Raw genomic sequence first — 27,506 nt, forward strand, 5'->3', positions numbered from 1 at the left:
GATACATAGTTTAAATACAATGCCCAGAACTGAACACACCTTTCATTTAATTTCTGATCATGGAAGAAATAAATCAGAACTACTATTTCTTATTCTGAAAACCATAGTATTGGTGGGTGAAGACTGATTTAGATTTTTTTTTATCTGCTTAACATGACTGACATATACCTCACTTGCTCTCAGATAAAATCCACTGGTTTGTCCAATAATAAAGAATTATGCAAAAAAACCTTAAAAGTTTATTATTCATAACTGTATTTATAATATTTTATATTGTACATTTGTCTTACATCCTATTGCTGGTCAGACATCAGTGGTACAATAAACACTTAACCATGTTTAAGAGATTGAAACAGAAAATCACAACCTGTACAAAAGCTGTTTATAGTCTCATTGCATTCTAGGCCCAAATCCCAGCTTCTTAGCTGCTTTTTCCCTGAGTAAATCATGTTTTACACTTAAAGATGTAAACATTTCTGTTAAACATGATATCCAAACTACCTCTAAGAATTAAATAAAGTGAAATTTATTTTTATAAATACTAGTTTATTTCATAAAAATATAAAAATATAAATATACATTTATAAAAATATGAATGAATTAACACAAAGACAATTTTCAACTTAATAAAAATGGCAATAATAGTCCTTCCTATTCCTTTAGGGATATATTTTTCCATATTAGTTTACAAAGCAGTTTGTACAATGTTTCATATAATAGTAAAGGTGACTATCAGTTAAGAAAACATTTATAAAGTTATTATAGCTAAGAAAAGGCACAAAAAGCCTTTTAAGCATTTTTACTGGTTATTGATATGATATACTTTCCTTCAGAGATTGTTAGGCAAAGAGGGTGAATTGGTTATTATTAATTTTAAATATCTATGTAGTTCGTATTCATTCACAGAAACTTACTAATTAAGCAAACCTTTACTAAGACACCACCTATGTATTCCTTGTAATTTCAGTTTTGTTTTATTTTCTTGCAGGAAAAGTGTACAGGCCACCCAGTGTAGTAACGAAGACAGTTCTTGCACTAATCGTGATCAAGTCAGACAATACTTAGTCTCGGTCACTGTCATCACCCCCGTACATGTCTGCAAGTTTTTTAAAACGAGGTCCCCAGTCGCTTAGGTAATCATAATCTTGGTTACAATCTGCTGTGAGAGACTCCAAGGAGCTGAGGGATTCTGCTATGGAATCATTCCCTTCATAGGCATACGTTGCCAGGGAGTCATAAGGAGGTGCACTTGGGTCTGAATCGTTTTCTTTTAATCTTCGATGGATAAAATCTTGTACATCAATATTCTCCCACAGAGGCACAGTCCTCCTTATCTGAAAAATCGTTTCAGGCATGACGTCCCTCCTAAGTTTACTGTCTTCCCTTGCTTCTGGATTCCTTAATGTGCCAATGTCAAAAGCTTGAGTATCTTCTTCACCGCCCCCTTCATCATTGTAGGTCACGATGTTGTCCCGGACATCATCTTTTGAAATGATCAGAGGTTCCTTCTTCTTTTGCCTCTTCAGGGCAGCGAAGAGCACAACTAAAACTATTTAAAAAGTAGAAAATTAGTGAGATTCCATGAAACAGGAGTAAATAAAATAGGGTAAAATTCTATGTGTAAAATTTGCACGGTTGGCAAGGTGTAAAGATTGTTTGGATCAAGAGCAACTATCCTATACAAGAAGAGAAAGCCTTGGGCAGGGATTGGATGCTCTGGATTGATAAAGGAGCTGATTACAGAGGGTCATTAATTCACTTTCAAGACTCACTTCCCTAGGGGCTATGGCATTGAAAAAGCTTCATTCAATGATGGCTTTTGCGTTTATCCAACCCACAAGTTCTTGATTCCAAACTTCTCCCAAATGCACATTTGTTTCAAATGCTAAAATTCTGAAGTTCAAATTGTTATCATTTGAGCTACAAATGAACATTATCTTAATGACTCAAGGGAGTATCTACATAGCTACATATATATACAAATATGTACACATATACATGTATATGTTACTGCATAAGTATATATATTTATGTAGTATATAATTTGATATGTGGTATGGGAAGGGATGGGTCGGTTTAACATTTATATGTATCATATCTATGCAATTAAAGTTATTCCTACTGGTTTTCAAAGTCTGCTTATATGTAAGACTTTGGTAATTCCTGATAAATCTGAAATATGATTCTAAAGACTTTTTTAATTTCAATTTTAAATAAATTAAAATTTATTTAAAAAATAAAATTAAAAAAAATAATTCAAACTCATGCTTTTCTTTAACTTGTGCTCATCTTACAAAAGTTCAGATATTATCTTGTTGTTGAGAATTTCCTTAATTTCCATGATGGATTCAAAATTTGGACCAAAGGATTCACTGTGCTCTTACTCTCTTACTATTTGGTTTTTATTGCTTGCATACATCATGGAATACTGTGATGTAAACTGTGAACTTTCTGACACATAGTATTTGTTGTTCTATTACTGGAATTTAAATTATTGTACATTTAATTTATAAGGAACATTTGCATAATGGACAGATTGTAATGTATAAAATACATTAAAAAAGCAGAAAAGCACTTGATTTTCCAAATATATATATATTTGCTGAAAATGGGACATCTCTAATTCTATATATGAGAAAAGTAGGAATTAAATAAAGAAAAATCCCCCAAAATACATAAACATTGCTGGGCAGAAACAAAAGCCAGGTTTTCCTTACTCTTAAGCCAATTAAATGTTTTGTCTATACTATTTATGTTACATTGGAAAATAAGAAAACATTAGTTCAAAAATTTATCATTCATTTTCTCAAGTTTTGTACCTAGATCAAACAAAGCCCCCTTGTGGTTATTGAGAGTATATATTATTAACATAGCCATTGGGTCCTTTATGACCAGACAAAGAGCTGTATTTTCATGTTGGCCTACAGGCTTTTCTCAGCTCTTTTCTAATCAGTTGAAAGACTAAAAAAAAAAAAAATCATTAAAAGCATTTTCAATTAATTGTCACTGCATGGATATGGATTTTGGGTGCCGAGCTATATTCTGGATTGTTCGGGAGACTTTTTTTTAAACTCATCATTAAAAATTAGGCACGTCTATGTCTCTTCTATTAAATGGTGAACATAAAATTAATTAAGGCCAAGATAGTTAGGAAATGTACCAAAGTTGAGCAATGTAGCAACAAAAGAAAGTTCTTTCTAAAATTTAATATTGACTGAATTAATTTATAAAATAATAAAGTAAAATAATAACCACATAATCAAATCATTTTGTTTCATCACTCTATTATTTGCTATCTCTGAATATGTTCTGAGATTTTTTCTCTTCATCACTGTATTATTTGCTATCTCAGAATCTGAGATTTTTTCTCTTCTGCTGGGTCAAAATTATCTAGTTAAACTCCCTTAACTGGGGTTATTAATATGGTATATGTGAGTGGAATTCAGAGAGGCTAGGAAGAGGAATTTTTAAAAAGTGGCTGATTATTTTTGCTATTCCACACCTGAAATTTGGCATTTGGTTCCATTACAAACATAGGCAAAAACTGTAACGAAAATGACAGCACGTGTGACTCTGAAACCAATATAAATCAGAGATATTTTGTATTGGATTAGAGTTATAACAGGTATCTCAAGCCATCATTTTGTTTAACTCTTGCAGTCATTAGACTTGCTCTAGGACATTCCGTTTATGCTTTATTAAATAGCATATTTTTCTGTTTATGTGAAGGAAGTCTATAAGGTTCATCAGATTACTGAAGGTACTCGTGGAACCAAAGAGCTCTAGCCTAGACTTTATTCCCTTACTTTGCCTTCAATTATTGTTATAAACTAAGAACTGCTTTTATTTAAACTCTGGAACGAGTGTTGTTGGGGGGGGGGAGAGGGGGGGTGGGGGGGTGGGGTTGAATGGGGCCTCACATATATATTTTTAATGTAATATTATTACAAAGTCAATAAAAAATAAAAAAATTAATAAAAAAAAATATTATTGCTCATGCGATAACACCAACTATCTTGCAAAGAGATTTTCTTAACTATTGAAATGCAGTAATTATGGCTAGCCATTCATATAAAGAATTGAAATAACAGCAAGAATGCTTTAGCAATTTTTGATAATGAAACCTTCTGAATTAGAACTAATTTTAATTAAAATAATAGAAACTCACTCTACATTGAGGAAATAATTTGGGAAGGGAAAAAAAAAGGAAAGGCATGCCTTCAATAGTGCTCAGGGCAGAAATTTGGCAATATTATCAGAATAAAAGAAGATACCTTATAGGATTTCTGTATACAGAAAAATGTCATAGAATTTAGTTTAATAATGTTAGTCTATCTGAATATTTATTGCAGTGGCAGGTCTTTTGTTCATCATGGATACCTGCTTGTCTTTCTGTGTTACATTGATACAGAATTCGAAAATCAAACTGAAATATACATATTTTCATGTTCTAGATTAGGAAAATAAAGCTGCCTGAGCAAACTGAAAAAAAAAAAGAATTAAGAAATCAGTAGCACTTAACTAACAGGGTGTGTCAAATTTGACTCTTTTTTATGGATCTGAACTTGCTAGCAGCAGGTAGGTTGGGTCTGCTAATGGTGATGGTAGTGATAGGTGCATTCTAAAACACCCTGAGAAAAATGTTTTTCTAAATAGTTGCATCATCTCAACTGAGACAAATTTTTTTTTTTCCCCTCACTTGCATCAATCCCCCACTGAAATCCCGCAAGGATATTCGGCCAGAGGGATTTCATCCAGATAAGCTTGAGAGGATTTTAAGTAAAAATGGTGCCAGCACATATGAGCATTCAAAGATAAATTTGGCGAGCTTTCTTCCCCTAAGTATGAGCATTTTTGAACTAATATTTGATGGAAACAATTGGGGGGTGGGCGGTGTTTTAAAGTGGAACAACTATTTAATTGAATTAATAGTATTCTATAAAGGTAAGTTCAAATAAAACATTTGCTGTTGGATGCATGATTTTATTTAGAAAACACTGTAGGGCTAGCTATGACCACAGGGATATTTAAAGACCTTTAATGTCACTATTAAATTTGAAATATTGCACTTACAAAGAACAATTTATATGGAAAAATTATGCTATCGTAATAATTTTAATGTATTTGTCAATTAGACATCTTATTTACATAATTTAATATTTGTCAGGCATTTTGTTTGTAACAGTAATTTTTTAAAAAATGATTCGAAAGAGATTTCTATAGTAGAACAACCTGGATTTGAACGCGGACTAAAACACTTCCTTTTTGAGTGACTTCAGACAAGTTATTTAGTTTTTCTTTATAAGAATAAAACTATTTACCTCACAGAGATGAAGTGAAGATTAAATCAATTATATCAAATATCCTTAGAACAGTTACCATGACTAGTTAGCAATAACCACTATAAATATAAAATACAATGTATAATATAATATAATATGATATGATATGATATGATATGATATAATATAAATAGGTTATTACTTCTTGATTTTTGAACTCTAGAAAGTTAGACCTCTCCCCACAGACAAAAATTTGATTTCTGTTTCCAAAGTAAAAGGAAAATTTTATTTAAAATTAAAAATGGTGTAATTTGTAGCTATAGGGAAAAGCACTATTCAGTGCACAATCCCTGGATAAGCACTTGCAGTCACTGGGTGAGCATTTGCAAGCAGAATTAGCATTCAGAAGGGCATTGCTTACTAAGCAGTATGATGACACAGAGTAGAATGGCGATGAGAGCGCCCGTGCTCAGGCCAGCTGAGAGGATCAAAGCTTCTGCATTGCAGGATTGCATGTTTCCTTGACTGTCGCATGCACACACACGAATAGTGAGTGTTCCAGTACTGCTTTGGATTGGGTAATCATTGTCGAAGATTAAAATTGGCAAGAGATAGGTGCTCATTTTGTTGCGGCTATAACCATCTTTTCGAGTCAGGACTCCTGCTGTATTATCTGAAACAAAAGAGAAGAAAAAGAGAGAACAAGGAGAAAGTGGAAACAAACTTGGAGTAGTTTTTAATTGTACACCCTCAGGACTGACAAATTTTACTTTAAATAATGATATACCTTTATTGTCTACAATGGTGAAGTTTGGATTGAGGGGAAATTCTGGCACTGATTCAAAGAAGAATTTGTGGCCTCGGGGAGGATCATCTTTGTCCATGACACTGACCGTCTGAATCAACTGGAACCAAAAAATAAATTATAATAATATATTACAGATATGCTTTTGTAATTACCATACATTTTAAATTATGTATGTGTGCTTTAAATTTTCCAGAAAATGTTGCCAAGGATTTTTATGGTTCTATGTTACTTAAAGAATGAAAAATGTCTATCAAGTAATAATTTAAAGAATATCTCTATGAATCATCACCTGATTCCCTGCCATCCATGTCCAACATTAAAGAAAAATTTAATTACTATCTATCCTGAACATTGTTTTTAAAGCAATAGCTAGTTTGTTTTAAGTGGGTTCCAACTTGTTGCCTCCATGAGATAACAATTTTCTCAAGTGCATAAGGGAGAACAAACTTCTTTTAAAAACAACCTTTCCTACAGATTAATAATGCTATTAATATTCATTTGGCAAAGTGAAGAACTTATAATATAATGTGAGAGAAACCAACTTAAGGTTATGAAGCAACATAGCTACTATCATGCTACATGTTTTATTCAAACATTTTGCTTTTCTTTTAATGCTATTCACAAAGTTTGTGTACATACATAAATAAATGCTTTCTATAGTTTTGTAAAAACAATTTTGAAGTTGGGGAATTACAGAACCCCTTTGCTGTGCTCCATATGGGTCAGAGCTATGCCATAGTGTAAGACGGGATGACAGACTGCAGAAATATTCCATTGACCATTTTATGTTGGATAAAGCACGAAAGTACTCATTGGGGTGCCTGTTGTTTTTTTTATTCCTGGATCTACCATCTGTGTGATATGAAATCACAGTCATTTAATTACCCTTGCTTTCAGATCTCTTTTCTCCAAAAATAAACAGTTGTGCCACTTCCAGGTATAAAAGTACAACATTAAGTGATGAATAATTATTTTAATTTTAGAGTAATTTAATTTATACATTGTCCCAGGTCTTTTGCCCTTCTATAGCCTGCATACTCACTAATCAATACTTTTCTTCTTTAATTTGATATTAACTATAACTTTGTTCTTTTTGTTGGGAGAATGACATGTAACCTTATGTTTTCTTTACACCATCTTTCTGACTGTGTTAGATATTAATACAGATTTAAAGCACTAATTTTTTCTTAGAAAATTGAAGCAAAATGTAAGAAAAAAACTTATATCAGATCTAATGTTAGTGCTCCTCTAAATACTGGCCCTGGGTATCAAATAATAAATCTAATTTGTAGTTATATTTTAAATCATAAACAATATTTTTCTTTGATTTTAAGATTCTGACTTCTTGAAGTGATTACATGGACCATTGTTTAACCATGTTTTGAGAATTTATATATCAGTATCTATAAATATATATATATGATTTTATAAGCTTATTAGTAAGACATGGGAAACAAGAATATGAAGACTGAACAAAGGTAAGAGCTTACATAAAAGAACACAAATCCCTTCGTTTACAGGGCCAGCCTCAAGGGATACTCCTGGGTATATAGTTTGCACTAACCATGCAAGATATGGCTTATAACCAGGTATTTGACCAGAGCTGGTATTTCTAGAACATTAAATCCAGGTAGAAGTCCGTTCTGGCAGGTCTACCAATGGACGTGAAATGTCAGATACTGACGGAGCTCATGGTTAAGGCATGGAAGGGGCAGCAGGAAGTTTGTGGTTACCCTTGAAGAAAAACCTTTTCCTACAAGGGGGCATGTGGGCCAGAGAAAGTGTCAAGTCTTCATCTTTGGCAATGTTTTGGGAAGGGGAGGCTAAGTTAAGAGGGCTTTTTGTGTGGAAGCAGAAATATATATATAAGATATATATATACACACATATATATATATACTTAAAATTTTAACTTTTAAAATTTTAATAAGAAAATCATGTTTTGTACCAACTGTGTAAAATGTTGCCATAAAATCTAATAGTATATTGTATTAAAATAATTATAATTAGTTAATATATTAGATTTTATTAATATTATTACATATATCAAGAATTCAAATGAATCGACGAAAAACAAGTATCCTAAGGGTAAAAATATCTATACATTATAAAGATAAAAAATGACTACCTGTTTATGAATATATTTAACCTTGATAATTTTGTAGGAATTCAAAACTAATATGGGATATTTACGCATTGGTAGACATTTAAAATCTAATGTTGCCCAAGTAAATAGGTGATCATACATATTTGGTAGGCGTATTTCTTGTTTTATGACTTATGCAGAGAGTTATTCAGGAGCATCTATTAATATTTATAGAAATAATTCAATTATTCCCCACTTGAGGACTATATCAACAGAAAATAATAATAGATGGCACTTAAATACAAATGTACTTTAACATTCATTATAGTTTTAGAGTAAAATAAATAATGTTCTTTATTTTCATTCTATTCATTACTATAACTTGTGTCAGAATAATAAGGAATCCAGTTTAAAGCTTTTTATATATGAAATATTCATCATATACCAGCCATATAAATTAAATAGTATGCTTAATTGTCCCTATTTTATTTTCCATAATAAAAGTAATTTTTAAAATTGTCATTTAAAAATCATTTTATTTGGTAAGGGGTGAAAAACAGGGGGCAAGGAAGAATGACAACAGATTGCAAATAAATTAATGTACTCTCATCTACTATTTTAAAGAGAAATCTAAAAAAAAAATTTAAATAATCTATTTTATTTACCTGCCCAGGTTTTGCATTTTCACAAACAAATGTTTCATAGTACGTGGCAAATTCCGGTGCATGGTCATTTATGTCTAAAATTCTGATGAAGACAGGGATATGGCTACTTTGTTTTGGGTTATCTGCAAGCAGAACATGTATAAGATTTCAGTCTCATTTACAGAGAAGCAGTGATACCATTTATCCCATTTGTAACTTAACAACAGATCAGTTCTGTAATATTCACATTCTCGATCGGATTGTTTAAGAATATTTCAGCTTGCTACATGGTCCAAATGGAAATCACAATAAAAAGAGCAGAAAATGATTGAGGATGATATATTAGATAGAGTAGGCAATTTCCTTAGACTAAAATTTTATTTTTACGATCTATGATTATATAACTATCCTACAGTAAGGTTTGAAAAAATTAAGTTTAAAATAAATAACTTGATAACCATTAAAATAATTTAAAAATGGAACACCCCCTAAATCATTTCTCTCAGATTTTGCTAATGATAAAATAATTCTATTCCAGAAAAAGATATCTCCTAGAACCATTATTTTACAAAATAGGAGAAACATAATATGTTCAGGTAGATTTTTCTCCAACTTACTTATTTCTGTAGCTGTTATGGTGATGTTGTGCCAAGGGTATGATTCTCGGTCAAGGGGCTTCAGGGTGAAAATAGAGCCATTCTCTGAGTGAATACTAAAAACGCGATCCATATCGGTGTGCCGATCCACCGTGTATCTGGCAGAAAACAGACACATAATTCTATGCATTGCTTTATAATTTTTAATTCTAGTCTTTCTGAAAGTTATAGGGAATTCGCACAATGATCTGACAAAAACATGATCTGTGAGATGCTAGCAACTTTCTTGGTTGTTTAGTTAATAGAATTGTCATTTAAACAATTCAATATAGATTGCTTCCATTATTACTAGTCCATGGTTAGTATACTTTGGAGTCATTATTTAAACCCATAAATTCTTGTGGCAGATTTTAAGTGAATTTTAGTAACATATTACTCACTTATCATAAGCCCATTGAAATATTTGAGATATATTAAGGCATTAGTCATTACTTTGTAAACCAATAGCATTGGAAAAAAGTGGTAATTAAACTAAAAATAACAATGATAACATATGAAGGATGTCCACAGAGTATGTGAACTGTTAAAAAGACCACTGCTCTTGAAATAATGTCTTCAGGGGACATCACAGTTGAGTAAAAGGTCTTACTCCAAGGTATTACTACATTTTTTCAATTTAAAATGAAATTATATGTTACCCAGAGATTTCTGGAACTCTTTCTCAGCAGAGCTGGCTACAGATGCTGCCACAGTAAACTCTGTATCACGCTATAGTAGTGAAAATATGTCCCTAACTACTCTTGTAAATATGTTCACACCTTTATCCGCAGAACCTGTGAACGTATTAGCTTACATGACCAAAGTGTTTTGCACATGTGATTAGGGTTAATAAGGTCACTGAGAAGGGGAGATTATTATTGAACACTCAGATGGGCCCACTAAGGAAGAGGAAGGCAGAGGAATGGCAGAGATGTGACAGAGATGTGACAGAGAAGGCAGAGATGTGACAGAAAAGAAGTGGAGAGACTTGAAGCGTGGGAGGGATTTGGCCCCTTTTGGTGGCTAAGCCCATGGATGAAGGGCACCAGGAGCCAAGGAATACAGGCAGCCTCTATAAACTGGGAATGGCCTTCAACTGACACCCAGCAAGGGAATGGGTCTTCAGTCCCACAACAACAAAGAACTGAAATCTTCCAACCTGACTGAGCAGTGAAAGGGACTCTCCCCTACAGCCCATATAAACGTGGCCCTGCCTGCACCGATACAGATTTCACCCCAGCAAGATTTACCTTGGACTTTTGACTTACGGAATTGTAAGATTATAAGTGTGTCGTTTTAAGCCACTAAGGTTATGGTAAGTTTTTACAGGAGGGATGGAAAACTCATATTAAATTAAAAATAAATATATATTTTTTATTTTTAATAGGCTACTTTATATAAAAATCCTTCAGTTACATCAGGCTACATTTTGCTGTGATAGCTAATATTTTTATATCTGTTTGACATCCTTGGTCTTGATCCTTTAACAGAGCCAAGTGAGTATGCTCAAACGTTAACTGAGGAAAATAAGTGCTTCTGAAACATTAATATTCAAAGGTATCACCTCGGGAATTTGTTTAAAAGCTAAATCTTATTCAGTAGGTCCGGTATGGGAAATGGGACTCTGAATTTCCTGCAAACTCTAACGTATATTCTATATTGCATGTCTATGGATCAGGCTTTGGGTAGCCAGGTGTTAGACTGTGGGATATAGTGATAGAGAAGGGACAGAAAAGGAGGAGCAATAAACAACTCACAGACTAATCTGTATCTGATGCAGTTCTCATTTTTGTAGATTTTATATTAAAGACACTTAGCAAATGAAATTTTGGATTTACTGAGTATAAATCTATAATATATTCAATATCCAGCACTGGCTTTGATAAGCATAAGTGTCATCAATATTTACATTTCTAAACACTGGAAAATAACAACACTTGTTTTTGAAGTAGAATTAAAATACTTTTATCTAAATTCTGGCAATTTTAAAATTTAATTTTGATTGCACTGTTTTAATTAAGGACGTGATTTTGTTTGTAAAACATGAGCTGAGTTAAATGATTCAGTAAGTAAATTAATATCTTGAAAACAATTTTAACAATTTAATATAGTCCATGACAGTGTTTGCCTAATTTATTTTCTAAATTTTTTAAGTTATTGTTTCAAGGTCAAGGATAATGCTCCAAAGAATATATTCAGACTGATGAAATAACTATTTGGGGTTTCATACAAGGGTGAAACAGCTAAAAACTTTGCATTCTTATTCTTAGGCATCTTCCCAAATCTCAATATTATTACTGCGTAAGCATAGTTATAATTTTGGAATGGGAAATCCTAAAGATATCTATGATAATTAGGAACACAGATCTAAAAATAAATACATAGAAATCTATAATGATGCATTTTAGAATATATAATACAAAGCATTTCTTTGAAGCAAAGTAATTTTGGGTTTTAGGCAAGAATTCATTCTTAGATAAGGATCTGTTATAGAGATGAGTTTTTAAAATACCTATTACATTAGTAAAATTGAGGATGGCCATCATATTAACTTTTTTCCTTCCAGTCTCATATTGCTTTTCCATCCAAATAAAACAAAAGTATTTTGTTTCCTACCTGTAGGCATCGACTCTCCTACAATTTTGTTCCTAATGTGGACTTTATTTACTTTTGGGACCAAATCTCCTTTACAAGGTATTTAAGAGAAAAGATGAGAAAGTCATTGAAAAATTAAAATAAAAAAGTTTTATTCCCAAAATATTTATACAAAATTCTGCTTATGAATAAAAACAAACCTAAAACAAATAAAGAGAAAACAAAGTAAGAGAATATGAGTATGACTCGATCACATCTATGAGTTAAATAAAGACAATTCACAATATTCTCCTGTAAATATTTCTCTCTATTATTAGAGAGATCAATAGTTATTCATAACTGATTCTAGCTGAATAGATCTTGGATTTCTTCCTTATTTTATCAAAGCCAAAGGTGGAAAATGAAAATGCTTCTTTGTCCCAATTGCTACTTGTCTTGGTAACGAGCATAGGGACTACTATGAATGAGGAGTAGCTAACAATTCTAACATTATAAAAGTACAGTTCTGATTCTCTTGCCCTAGACAAATAGTCCTGAGCTTCTGCCTAACCTAATCTTAGGTTCAACCTTGAAAAGTACTGTTTGTCAAATTAAGAATTTATGAAGGAGAATTACCTTGATGATTTAGAAATACCTCACTTAACATTAACACTGCAAATTCCCTGTCTATATTCAGAAAACTCTCCCCAGTGCACATGATGTTTTATAATTTGTCAAGGCCCAGAAATAATTTTCACTTATTTAGTAGCCAGAGTTCTATTTTAAAACAGAATAGGATGTTCTGGTTTACATATTAATAATAAATACATTGGATTACAAGAAATGACCAGAAAGTGCCTGATAAACACTTAAAGCAGAACAAAGCTATCTCTATGTTCCAGCAGACGGTCTATTAAAATAACAATATTTTATTGATCTCCCTACATTGAATTTTGAACAATGTTTAAAAAAAAAGACCAGTGGCATAATTTTTTTATATATACCTTCTGCAAGGACAGGGTCCAATCATTTATAGAGTAAATAACAAGTGAAAAAGAGCATGGTAAAACTGAACCTGCAGATGCAGAACTCTAGTTTTTGTTTGGTTGGTTTTCATTTTTAGGTTCCACTTTAACAGTCAAGCACATAGGAGATCCCTGTCTTTTTACACTGCAGGAAAACATCTAAGCTAAGTTTACAGTCAAGGGAACAAATCAGCAGTAGGAAGAAACATGTCAAAGATAGCCTTCCTTTTCTTTTACTGGATTGCTGGTACTTCCTTTTACTGCCTAAGTCATTATGATTAGGTGAAGCACTTGATCCTTCTGCTCCACTACTGCTTTCCAGAAATGTGATTTTTGTCTAGAACTCTGAATCCATTATTCCCCTTCCAAAAGGGTATGTGGTAATAGAATGAAATTACCTATAATTCCATTTGAACTAGTAGTTCAATGTTTACAGAGATTAACAGCATTATTTTTAAATACTATTATTGTATTCTCTGCAGTAAAATCAAGAAAATACTAGAGATGCACTGCGATCTATAAATGAACATTCCTTTCCCAGTTAATGATGAGATAATGTACATTTTATTGAGGCACAACTAAATTCTTTGCCAGCTAATTTGTTTCATTACTTAATACTTAGTTTGACAGCAGTAGAAAGAATTCCTTCTAAACATCGTTGAACTTTAAATATGTTGTGCATATAAGTGATGTGAAATGAGGCAACATGTTCTTTCAGAACCTGTAAAGCTATAAACAACCCTATAACTTGGAAGATACATGATTACTAATGAGGTGAAGTGGAGCTGACAACAGCTGCTAATCGTAAAGATAATCTCATGTTGTCAGTGGCAGATGTATTTCAGAAACTATATTTGATTAATAGCATTACTGGTGGTTGAGAATTCATTCCCAGTTCTTCTCCCTGGGAAAATGTTCCTCCATGAAATTTATCACAGACTATTTCTGCTCTGGGGATCAGAGATCCTTCTAGATACCATCAGAACAAACAAAACAAAACAGTCCCAGGTTATACTAGTGCATCCTTGTTGAATTGTTGCTGGTTTTTCTGCACGCTATAATTGGGTATCTAAACCCATTTTTTGGATGCTTACAGGAATCAGTCTATATGCTATGTCTTCAGGTATGACCTTAGGTATACCTAGATGGTGTAGTTTGAGGGAAACAATCTGAGAATATCTTGTTCCCTTATTATTTTCCTTTCCTTTATCGTAATTCTTGAGAAATTACAGTTGAAACTAAGGTTTCTCCTTGATTGTTTCTCCAAGATTTGGTATAAAAGACACAGGTTTGGGGGAGAACTTGAAACTTAAAAATTTTAAACACTGAGAAGCAAGATTTCAGATTTTTCTACCATCCTTTAATCCAGAAATTTACTCCAATATATTCACATATGCACACATATATAAAATCTCCAAACAATCTGAATTTTCATCAAAAGAGCACTAATTCATAAATGGCATGTCAACTATATGATAGTGTGCTATTTATACAATATAAGTTTATTAATAGGTTTAACGACATTAATAGCTATTCATAATAAATAAAAATATTCAAGTTATATATATTAAGTATAGAATTACCTCAACTGTATAAAAATGAGATAGTGAATGTGGCAGTTGATCTTATTTATGAATGTCAAGAAGAGATGCTGATGATGTTTATAAACTGGTCTGTTCCTCTGGGCTGATATTCCTCTGATTGTATTAGATTCAGCTGAGATGTCTTTGATTAAATTCTTTTAAGATTAGCACTTTGATTCCATGACATCACTAGGGCATGCAGGATTGAGTCCCTATCCCCTTGGTGGACTTAGACTCTCACATGGAAGTAGACTCACAGAGAAGTAGATACACAGAAAATGACATGGCAGAGGAGAGAACTTGGTTTTGACACTGGAGCCCTTTGGAAAGATAAGGCATTAGCCTGATAATTTACAGATAATTTACAGACCTTGTGCAGAGAACAGAGCAGCTGAGGCTGGGAAGAAATGAGCCCTGGGAAGAGAGACAAGCTTTATGCCAGACTACACTGAGATTGGTAAAAGCTAGATCCATGGAGCCTAGAGCGAAGAGGAAGGCTGAACCATGGCAAATATCATCTACCATTTTCCGTGAACACATGACAGCAGACTTTGGGTCAGAAAGTACCTCTTCTCGTATTTGAGTTGGATTTTTTAGGACTTTGTAACTATAAGCTTCTACCCCAAATAAATACCATTTATAAAATCACAGATTTCTGGTACTTTGCATCAGCACCCCTTGGGCTGACTAATACTGAGAATAAATAAATTGAAAGTTGGAATACTTGAATGAAGTGCAGCAAATTAATGCCCAAGTCTCTATTGTAGATACCTTATTTGCTACATGATTTCCTGTGTCATCCATGTTTTCTAAATGAATTACTACAATTATATGATCAGAAACAATGTTTAAATCTGTTTCTCAAACTTCTTTTTCTGACAAGTTGGAAAAAATTGAACTGGATTTACCTCATCACCCTAAAAAAAGAAACAACCCAGGAACATATATGAAACAATGATTTTTAAAGCATGGGATACCAGAAAACAAAGAGAGTAAACTCTGAAAAGAGAAAAATAAATGAGCCTTAAAAACTTCCCCAGTTGTATTGCGTAGTTTCCAGACCAAAACGAAGGAAGTAGAAACCCATATTGAGGCTGACAGTCTCTCTAAGATAAAGAGAAAATGCTGAGTGTTGAGGGAGACTTAGCTGGCTAGCATTTGCAGGCTTTATAGTACTACAGACGAGTTTCTAGAGAAATAGGTAAGAACGTGCCTTGAGAGAAGATCGCACGAGGCCACAAAAGTAACTCATCAAAAGAGTTTAGGGGAGCAAAAACTGGGAGATGGCACGTGATCAGAAATAGTTCCAATTGTCATCACCCAGAGTGAAAAACTACAACATTAACAGGGCTTCTGGTAGTCTGTTAAAAATCTTAATTAATAGAGCAAAACTAGTCCTTGACTAAAGTCACCTTTGGAGGTCATGAAGCACAGATGCAAGATCCAAAAGTATAAAGCTATATCAGACAATGTAAGCACACATCAGAACAAACCTCAAAAACTTTTATTAAAAACTTCAGTGCCAAACATGGTAAAAGCTACAATGTCTGACATCCAATAAGAAATTGTAGGTGTGCAAAGAAATAGGAAAATGTGACTGCAGAAAGAGAAGAAAAATCTATCAATTAAACCAAACCAGAAATGTCACAGTTGAAAGAATCAGATGCAAGTAACATTTAAATTATATTCCATATGTTTAATATATAGAGGACAAAATATGCATTAAATTTGTCATCAGCAATTTTTAAAACTGAATTTTGATGATAAGTATTTGATGCAAGAAATACTAAAAAGAATGAAGGCAGAGATAACACTGACTACATTTTTAGAATCTGCTAAAAATATCAAAAGACAGTTATTGAGTATTTATAGCTATTAGGCTAGCGCTCTTTTTTTTTAACATAATGTGAATTTATATCCATTTCAATATTGTAAAGAATATGAAATCTTTTTAAACTTCTTTTTTGTTGCTGTTTGAAAAAGTCTACATACAAGGGATGCTAAATTAAACCATCCCTGCACCATTTCAACAAAATACAAATAATCATTTTTTTTGAATATGTAAAAGCTAATAAAATATCCATAGTCTATGGAAAACTAGATTGCTTATTTGTTTCCATGAAGTAGTTTATTTAAAATAGAATGTACATTTTAAAGCTAATATAGTTTCCATATATGGATAAAATAATCTGTCAGTAAATAATTTAAGCATTGGGATTATTAGAATTCATGTTTTAAAATGATATTGAAAATATGCAAAAACATAATTTGAACACATTCTTTTATTTTTTTTTAAATTCAGTGAATTATATTATAATTAACCTAAAATTGACCAAATATTTCAAGCTAATATAACTCTTGTTCCAACTAAAAATTTATGGATTGTTTCTTTAGTGCAAAGGTTAATATACTCAATAATATATTAATCCCACAAACAAGTTAAATCTTCATTAAGAGATATTTCATTAAACATCTTCGGTGAATTAACACAGGTGAATAGGCATTATGTCCTAAATGTAAATTAAATAGTTAATTATACATGTATAATTGCTCTTATTCATTTTCTATGTGTGGTAGTCTGATATGAATTTTAGGAAAAAACGACCACCAATAATTCAGCCATTTATTTTTCCTAGTTAAAAAAATTTAAACACTGTGGAATTTTAGGCATTTTGCTAGCTACACATTTAACAGACAATGAATTTTGTCTATCTTATTCCAGTCCTCTGTCTTTTCAATATATACACCCATCCCAATCTACCACACCATTTATCCATTTATATCGTATCTTTATTTGTTTTCCTTAATACTCACATAAAAATCATTTTAATTTTCTGGAATATTTGCAAGATTTTACATGGCAAATATAATCATCAAATTTTGGAAAAATGTTAAATAATGCTATACTATGTTGTTAATATTTTTTAGTTCTTATTGCCTAAAATATTATTAATGTCCTTAGATAATATTCAATTTTCTTATGGAAATAAAATTAATATATTGTTTTTCCAAAATTTTTATATGTTATGCTTATTGATTATTTCCATAAGAACATATTTTGACATTTTCAAGGCATCTCAACAGCATTTCTACAGAAACTACTTTTAAATTGTTTAGATTATTTCTATCTATAGACAATAAGAAATAGTGAATATTTACATAGATTATTTAAATTGTGGGTAAGCCAAAGGAATTGCCTCAAGAGCAAGGAATTAAACTCAGCGATTCTGGAGTCAGACTGATTGGCTCTAAAACTCAACTTGCCATTTACTAACTATTGAGCAAGTTATTTAATAGCTAAGTGCCTCAGTCTGATCTGCAGAAAGTTGTAAGTATAGGATCTATATTGTAGAGCGATAAGAATCAAATGCTATAACATTTCCAGAGCACTAGAAAAAACAGAGCAAATGGTTTATGCTATAGAAGGCTGTGCTGATATTTCTTGGATTGGTCATATACTGTTCAATATTACATTTTTCACACAGTATGCAAATAGTGTGAAAATGAGTATTTTTCTATCATACATTTTCATGAAATACTTACTTTATTAAATTGTTCATGGCATCCGGGTCATATGCTGTAACTTGCCCAATGATGCTGCCTTCCTTTACATCTTCATCTACTTCTATCAAGTAAGAAAATTTGCTGAACACAGGAGGCTCATCTATGTCTTCCACAGATACTTTGACCATGGCTGTGTCTTTGAAAGGTCCCAGGTGTGAGAATCGTTTATCTGGGTGAGTGTTAATTGCATCCACCCTTAAAGAATACAGCATCTTGTTTTCAAAATCCAAATTCTAGAGTTAAATAAAATTTTTAAAAAAATTAACATAATATCGAGGACATAGAGATAGAAGACATACAGATGGAAGATAATTTCAAAATTTAATAAGAGCTCTTTTGATGGTGGCAATAATTATGGTTAAATAGCTTACCTAATTACTGTTTCATAGGTATGTTAAAGTAGTGAACATTTGTTTTGCTTTATACTTATTTATAGGGAAATAACTAAATGTAATGGTATATACATTAAGATTAATTCCCACTTAGAAGTGTACTTTGGCTTTTTAGTGGTCTCAGGTAAATTAAATATTATATAATGGACGTATAGATTATGTAGCACCAGTAGTATTAAATTTAGATGCAAATATAAATCAAAGGTAAGATATAAAAAAGCAAAGAGGTATAACAATTATTCCTACAAGTTGATTGCTTAGGTCCTGAATTTCTAAAACTGGTATTTTAAAAAGAATAAAAAATATTTATATTTCATTAATCTGAGAACTACAAAGAGCTAGTGTAAATGAAATGCGAGAAACCAGGACTATATAAAATAGTGCAAATTTAGCTAGGTTATTATATGTAAAATTTCAGAATTTTCTCCCAAATTTTCTTCAAAAGCAAAAATTTTAAAAAAAGCAAAACCATAAAGCATACAGCATCATCACGTCTTAAATCTCCTTTTTTTTTAATTTTTATTTTTATTGACTTTGTAATAATATTACATTAAAAATATATATGTGAGGTCCCATTCAACCCCACCCCCCCACCCCACTTCTCCTCCCCCCAGCAACACTCATTCCCATCATCATGACACATCCATTGGATTTGGTAAGTACATTTTTGGGCTTTTTTCCTTTGGACATACTGGAGATTGAACCCGCAAACTCATACATGGGAAGTATGCACTCAACCATTGAACTCTACCCACTCCACACGCCACAAATCTTACCTCTTTGAATAAACCATTTCACTTATAATTAAAATATTTTGAATCGTGCATGAAGCAACAGTGATGGCTGCGTGACTCTTTCTCTCATGGAGAAATATAAAACAAGTGCTTTTGAGATTAATCTAACATTAGTTTTGATTGTTGTCTAAATGCACAGTTGAAGTTTTGTACCACTTTACGTAAATGAAGATGCTTAACTTACTTGAAGTGAAAACTCAATTATTCCTGCTCATATGAAAGATAGAAAGCATGTAAAGGATGGGAAAATAAATGCCAGGCTTTTCTTCCTTTAACTGAAAAGCAAAAATAAACCTTAGAGTGCTAAATGAATAAATGAAGACAGCAAAAGGAACCTGTTTGACAGTTATGACCCCTTCTTGTGTATCCTTGTCAGTGATCACTTCGAACATGTCTGCTCCATCGCCTTCAGCAATGCTGTATTCCATCTCAGCATTTTCTCCCATATCAGGGTCATTGGCTTTTATTCGCCCAATATGGGTTCCAAGAGGTACTGACTCAGGAGAAGTAAACTGATAAGTACCTGTAAATGAAATCAGAGCTGTTTTGCTGCCATTTTGTCTTAAGATAACAAAAATCTTCATTTCACCTGCCCTTTTCATTTAAATATATTTACTTTCAATTGGAAGAGTTTTCAATCTGAATTATAAATTGTCAGTAATTTTAGATTTATTGAAATGGAAAATAATTTATGAAAGTGGAGTACTCTTATTTTGTAAATGAGAAATATAAGTCCTGAAAAGATGTAATGAATGTCCCAAGGATATTTAGACAATAGATGACAGAAGTCAGTCTCCAGAACTTTTGACTTAAAAAGATAAGGAGGGAAGTGGACTTGGCCCAATAGATAGTGTGTCTGTCTACCACATGGGAGGTCCACGGTTCAAACCCCGGGCCTCCTTGACCCGTGAGGAGCTGGCCCATGTGTAGTGCTGATGCACGCAAGGAGTGCCCTGCCACACAGGGGTGTCCCCTGAATAGGGGAGCCCCACTCACAAGGAGTGCGCCCCGTAAGGAGAGCCACCCAATGCGAAAGAAAGTGCAGTTTGCCCAGGAGTGGCATGGCACACACAGAGCTCACAAAGCAAGATGACGCAAAAAAAAAGAAACACAGAATCCCTTGCTGCTGACAACAATAGAAGGGGACAAAAGAAGAACATGCAGCAAAATGGACACAGAGAACAGACAACTGGGGCGGGGTGGGGGGAAGGGAGAGAAATAAATCTTTAAAAAAAAAGAAGGAAACCAATTATTTACTGCTTATCTGGGCTTTCAGTATTGCCACTATACATTTTTTACTTACATTCAATTTTTTGGAGGAACATGCATGCATTCTTATACTCTAATTCAGGAACAGAAAAATACTTCCACACACAACCATTCTTTTTCCCTTATATGCTTTAATTTTAATAACTTTAACCTTGGTATGGATTCTTCTGTTTTCTGCACATCTGGTGAATATTATGTTACATTCTGCCATACCTGAAAGCATTTTAAGTTGTGACTTTCTGGCCAAGACCCATAGGGAAAATTATACAAAGAAATTGTGAATCAAAGTCAGAAATCTTTGTAAACATTTACTAAGTCCTGAACTTCATATGAATTCATGTAAAATCCTAAGGCAGCCTATGCTAATTTGTTGAATCCTTATAGCAGTACTCTAAGGACCAAGGTAGGTTATTCCCAGGGGCATAACTAAAGGAAATCCATAGACTTGGAAAAATCATAATGCAAAACTAAGTCTTTTATATTTGGAAGACTATTCTTTTCCCAATTTGCTTAGTTTTGATAAATATGGGCTTATAAATCAAACTCCTGGGTTTAAAGTTCAATGGTAGGCAAATTAGTTAAATTCTCTCAACTTTGATTTTCTCATCTATAAAATAAATATGGAAATGCTAGTAATTAATTCTAGGAGTTGTTATGAGGATTACACGGTATTATAAATGTAATAGACTTAGTTCAGGGTCTGGTCTTTGAGAATTTTTATTATTACTATTATAGTTCCAAACCATTTGCTAAAATGTAATACGTCATAGATCTATACACTTGCAAGTCATTTGAGAATTCATCAAATCATATGATTTCACTTTATATTTTATGAAATTGAATGTAAGGTTTAAGCTTTTAAACATAGTATTCATTTTCTCATCAATACCTTTCTGTTTAATATTTATAACATGCATTTATCCACTCAGTCGAAGTTGAATCACCAAATATTTTTAATTTAATTAGTTTGGAAAAATGTTTAAGCAAATAAATATCAAAAATTTAAATCTGAGAACCCTTAATTGAACATTGGCTATAGGGTCTTTTATACTCTCATTCATCACAAAATAAGAGCATCTTTAGCAGAGAATTAGAATCTAAATTTGTAGGACCTTATGGTATGCAAAATGTTCATGGCTTAATATATATACCTAAAATGGAAATGAGTGAAGACGTATTAAGTAAACTAATCCTCACAATTTAGTAACATAAATAATACTGTATTAAATTATGTCTAAGATGCCATCACATCCAAGGAATACCTTAACTCTAAGAAAGTAAAATATCACTCTCGATTAAACTCAGTTGCATTAATTTCAATATATTTGTTGTCATAGATATTAAAATATGAACAAGGCTGTGTTTTAGAATCAATGAAATAAGGAGTTATAGTCTTAAGTACAGAGGAGAAAACTGAGGCATTCCTAGTGACAGCCCACACTCCTAACCAAGAAAGAATTGAGACAGTGAGTACAAAATGGTCAGAGACGATGTTGGAAAACGATTAACTCGAAAGCAGGAGAGGGTAATTAATGTTGCGGGAAGAAACTTGTGTACTTGTTTTCTCCCATCACCCACTCCAAAAATGAAATGAAAACGATCATCCCAAAGTTTCAATTTGTGTGAATTATTTTCTTTACTTTTTTCTTTTTTTGTGTATTTGCCTGTGTGTATGCTTCTTAGAAAATTAAATTAAATTAAATTAAATTAAATTAAATTAAATTAAATTACTAAACCTGTTCGAGGTGCATGCGAGAAAATTTTCAACATGAGGTCACTGAAACTCCTTACTCTGAGGGAATCGAGGAGGGTTGTTGTTGACGTCAGTCAGCGTGATATTCACCGTCGCGGTTCCGGAAAGGCCTCCCATCTGCCCGCCCATGTCTTTGGCTTGTATAACCACCTGATACTGCTCTCTGTTTTCTCTGCTCATGTCTGGTAATGCAGTTCTTATTATACCTTACGGGGACAGAAAGCAAATGTTTTGCAATTTAATCCTTGAATTTTTTTAACCTACGTAAGACCTATTTTAAGGATGTTAATCATAAGCAGATAAATGCTGGTATAAATATGTAATTATTTCAGTCTCTAATTTAACATAATTCTCAGAATCAAAGGGGTTCTACTATAGCTATTGTTCAGGGAATAGGTTTTGCTAAAGTAGTTTATCTTTTGATTTTAAAAAAATGTATCTTTTTCATCAAACATACTTTAGACGAATAGGCTGGTTAATTTTGATTATTTTCACACCTTTTTTGGGTTTTCAGTATTTACTATGTCACATAATATGCTGTGAAGTTGTTGAGACAGAGCTTTAAATATAAATACAATAAATGTCTAGAAAGGCTAACAATTGAAATAATCTGTGTAAATCATTGGGAGTCTTGTTTTTGCTTCCAAGAAATAACTTTAAATAACTAATAGAAACATGGTAGTGAATAAATAAGTTTTAAAAATAGAAAAATCTATTAATTAATTTTGCATCCAAATGTATTACATAATTATAAACAGACTAAGCATTTAATGTTTTACCTGATTCTGGGTCCACTGAAAAATATGGTTGTCCTTGCAATATGCTATAGACCACTTTGGCACTATTTCCGTAGTTGGAATCATCTGCATCTGTCGCAGTCACTTGTATAACTGATGTACCTACAGGAAGCCCCACCCAAACACAGGCACTTAAATATTTCTGAATTTGAACCATCTTTCTGAAAGATTGGTGTTGATAGTGTGGAGTGTTAGACTATAGTACATAATGTCTGAAGGAAATTATTTAAACAGTGTATCCGCAAAAAAAAAAAAAAAAAAAAAAAGCTTTCCTCTTTTTTTTTAAAGTAAATGTCACTTCATTTTATTGTGTGAGTTATTTTAAAAATATTTCAAAAACAAAATACTTTTTATTCTAAGATGAATATAATAGGACAAAGGCAATGATTTGTAATAAATTTGAAATATTGTGAGGGCCAAGAATTTTCCACAGATTAAAATACATGTGTAATTTCAATTAATTGTTAACTGGAAGGGTGTATTTGGAGATAAATGCTACATTTATAACATTCCCTCTGCTTTTTACTTGGGTAAATTAACTGTGTACTGTAAATAGAATGAAAAATATAGATACTACTTTAGAAAACAAAGAAAACATGACATAAAATTGACCTGCAAAGTGTTTTCTGGTACAAGAAATATTTGATTATGAAGCAGCTGTGCCTCTTTAATATGTGAATTACACAGTCAGAGATGACTTTTGGGTTTACTGTATATTAATAATTATTTGTTGCACATAAGCATACCAGTAGATATTTCAAAAAGAAAAGATAAGGAAGTGTATAATTCTATGCCAAATGGAATACTGTAATTTAACAGAATCTTCTGATTAATTTTATTTCATGAAATTTAATTTAGTTTCCATTAACTGTTACAAACATCTTTTTAAAAGATAAAGAGCTAAAAAGGAACTAATTTCAAGAGCTAAAAATAATGAAATATACTGATGGGCTTTTTCCTAGGTTTACCTTGATCTTTATAGAGATTCAAGGCATAGTTCTAAAACCACATTTAACTGCAACTTGCCATGGATCTCCTTAGGCAAAATGAGTTTTGTAAATGGTTTTGTATTTGTAGAACATTTTCCACTGTATTTCATGTAATTTTTCACAAGTTTGCTTTTGCCATGAATTTTAAAGTTCTTGAGTTCCGTGTTGACTCTGTCATCTATTTCAGTACTTCGCATATGTTACACACTCATAAAGGTTTTCTAATTGAATTTGTACTGAATGTTTCTCAAATTCTTTGTGTGTATATGCTATGTAAATTCCAAAAATTAATAGCTTATAGATTAAGATTAACACTAACAGCTCATTTCCAGCTGTTAATGTTATTGTTAGCATTACTCGGCTCAAGCACTAATAGTCATTCAAGGTATTTGAATACCTACCCATGAATTTAGCAGCAGGCTTTTTATGGTTTCTTAAGGTTAATTAGTATAAAATGAGGAATTGAGCTTTTCCACATGAAGCCTGTGTTCCCACAACTAAAATGAAATTGAACTTTCATATATGACCACAAATTACATATATTTTTGATCTATCCCAGATGTATTAGTCAGCCAAAGGGGTGCTGATGTAAAATACCAGAAATTGGTGGTTTTTATAAAAGGTATTTATTTGGAGTAGGAGCTTACAGACACTGTGCCATAAAGTATAAGCTACGTCCCTCACCAAAGTCTATTTGGAGCAAGATAGCTGCCAACGTCTAAGAGGGTTCAGGCTTCCTGGGTTCCTAAGGTCATGGGTCTTACTTTCCTCTGGGTTTAAGGTTCCTTTCTTCCTGGGAGTGGCTTCTCTTTCCTCTGTGAGCTTACTTCCTCGGTCTTCAGCATCAAACTCCAACATCAAATCTCTAGCATCAGAAACCCCCAAGTCTGTTCTTTGCCATGCCTTTTATCTGTGAGTCCCCACCCACCAAGGGGTATGAACTAAATGCCCTAATCATAACTCAGTCATGCCAAGATACAGATCAGATTACAGACATAATCCAATATCTATTTTTGGAATTCATCAATAATATCAAACTGCTATACTCCACCCTCTGATTTCCAAAAGGACATTACAATAAAAAAAAAAAATACCTTAAACCAGTTACAATGCAAGTACTAAATCATATTACAATAAATTTAAAGAAATACAGTTTGTCTTGGGGCAAAGTCCTGTCTGCTATAGACTTCTGAAACTTACAAAACAATTAATCTACTTCCAGTACACAAATGGACAGGCATAGGATAAACATTTTCATTATAATAAAGAGAAATAGGGAGGGAAACATGAGTCAGGGGTCCTCTACAGTTCAGTAAACCTTCAGGGCATCCTTCATTCGATTACAGTCTGAGAGGTATTCCTGAAATGATGGTTTCTTCTCCTTGGGACCATATGGGGACCTACCCTTTCCACAGTCTTGCCCAAGGGCCATTTTCTTGGTTCTACCCTTATCAAGCACCAAGCTCCTGACTTCTCCTTCCAAGAAGTTTGGGGTGATTGCCACACCTCATCCAATCTTTGCGTTAGAGTCTTAACTACTCTAATACACTGATGTGAAGACAACATGTCCCCTAACCTTTGGCATACAGGCTCAACCCTCTCAGAGCAATGAGTTGACCACCTGGACTTCCCTAACTGTTGGGGGACAGGTCCACCCCACTCAGACCTGTGGGGTGCTGATCTTAACCACCCTAATCCTTGGGGAATGTGCTCCACCCTCTCTGTACCCTGGGGCAGCAAAACTCCCAGAACATCTGACAGGAACATCCATCCTCTTCAACTTCTGTGGTAAACTTACCTTCTCTGCACACATGGGTGGGGTTCCTCTCTAGGTCCAAGGTGAAGTGTTAATTCTAGATCTCAGCTTCCATGGTTTTCCTCTTAATGCTGTTTCTCCTTCAGTCTCTCTTTCCATGTCCTTTTATTCCACTCTGACAGTGGTTTTGTTCATACAGCTCTCTCAAAAAGTCTGTTGGTTTAGCATGCAGGAAGCAGGGATCCACACCATCAGACAGTAAGACTTTCCACAAGTCATTCCTAGATAATTGCATCTTCAATCTTGATTTACCAGTTCCAAGTTTAGTTAAGTCCTCCAATGGGGCACTTTCATCTGGGAGCTTGATTTCCAGAAGCCAGGAATTTCCAGAATCAATTTCTGTTTTCTTTGTGCCCAACAATTCAGTTCTCAGTTTATCTCTCTAATCTAACATTTTGCTATAAGTTGCAAGCAGAAGCCAAGCCACTTTCTCTAGGGTTACTTTGGAAATTTCTTCAGCTAATGCCCAGGCTCATCATTTTCAAATTTTGCCTTCCATGAAACACCAGGAGTTAATCTTGCTAAGTTCTCTGTAACTTTAAAACATGGATTGCCTTTCTTCCAGTTTCCAATAATAGTTTCATCATTTACTTTTAGGGCATCATAAAAAGTCTCTTTAGCATCCATATTGTTATCAACAGCCTCTTCAAAACACTGTAGGTCTTTTCTTCCAAGCACCTCACAATTCCTCCAAAAAAGTACCCCTTACCCATTTATAAAACCATTCCAGCGTTTTGGCAATTGCAAAAGCATTTCCCCATTCCTTGGTAACATATTCTGTATAGTCAGCCAAAGGGATGCTGATGCAAAATACCAGAAATTGGTTGGTTTTTACAAAGGGTATTTATTTGGAGTAGGAGCTTACAGATCCTGGGCCTTAAAGCATAAGTTACTTCCCTCACCAAAGTCTATTTGGAGCAAGATGGCTGTTGAAATTTGTGAGGGTTCAGGCTTCCTGGGTTCCTACGTTCCTGCGTCTTACTTTCCTCTGGGTTCAAGGTTCCTTTCTTTCTGGGGCTGGCTTCTCTTTCCTCTGTGAGCTTACTTCCTGGGTCTTCAGCATCAAACTCCAACATCAAAAACCCCCAACTCTGTTTTTTGCCATGCCTTTTATCTGCCTTTTATCAGTGCCCTAATCATAACTCAATCATGCCCAGGTACAGATCAGATTACAAATATAATCCAATATCTATTTTTGGAATTCATCAATAATATTAAACTGCTACACCAGCTATAATCTTTTAACATTAAAAAATATATGCACTCATGTTCCAGATAATCCAGAGCTGTAATAAAGTGATTTTCTCCCACAGTAACTTTGAAATATTCAGCTAAAGGCTTTTCTAATTTATTTAAATTTCTTTTTTATGTATCCCTGTGCAAATACATGTTAGTTACAATAATAATTGAGTTCACACTTGGGGATATTATTAAAATATGAATAATTAAGCATAAATAATATATTGAAACCATAAATAGTTAATCCATAAATGTT

General features: G+C 33.0%; 1 protein-coding gene across 2 annotated transcripts in view; it reads right to left on the reverse strand.

Annotated features, from left to right (window-relative positions):
* Positions 1 to 219: 219 nt before the first annotated feature.
* Positions 220 to 27,506, reverse strand: part of CDH9 (cadherin 9) — a 134,710-nt gene continuing 107,423 nt past the window's right edge. For both annotated transcript variants that reach the window (XM_004461428.3, XM_023589655.3), the window contains exons 4-12: positions 23,189 to 23,308; positions 22,448 to 22,615; positions 19,723 to 19,910; positions 18,181 to 18,434; positions 9,438 to 9,574; positions 8,842 to 8,963; positions 6,070 to 6,187; positions 5,704 to 5,955; positions 220 to 1,549 (exon numbers count right to left, since the gene is read on the reverse strand). In XM_004461428.3, coding sequence (XP_004461485.1) covers positions 1,062 to 1,549; positions 5,704 to 5,955; positions 6,070 to 6,187; positions 8,842 to 8,963; positions 9,438 to 9,574; positions 18,181 to 18,434; positions 19,723 to 19,910; positions 22,448 to 22,615; positions 23,189 to 23,308 — 1,847 coding nt within the window. In that variant the 3' untranslated portion in view covers positions 220 to 1,061. The remainder of the gene's footprint in view (positions 1,550 to 5,703; positions 5,956 to 6,069; positions 6,188 to 8,841; positions 8,964 to 9,437; positions 9,575 to 18,180; positions 18,435 to 19,722; positions 19,911 to 22,447; positions 22,616 to 23,188; positions 23,309 to 27,506) is intronic.

This window comes from Dasypus novemcinctus, chromosome 2, assembly GCF_030445035.2.
Source record: "Dasypus novemcinctus isolate mDasNov1 chromosome 2, mDasNov1.1.hap2, whole genome shotgun sequence".
Taxonomy (NCBI): domain Eukaryota; kingdom Metazoa; phylum Chordata; class Mammalia; order Cingulata; family Dasypodidae; genus Dasypus; species Dasypus novemcinctus.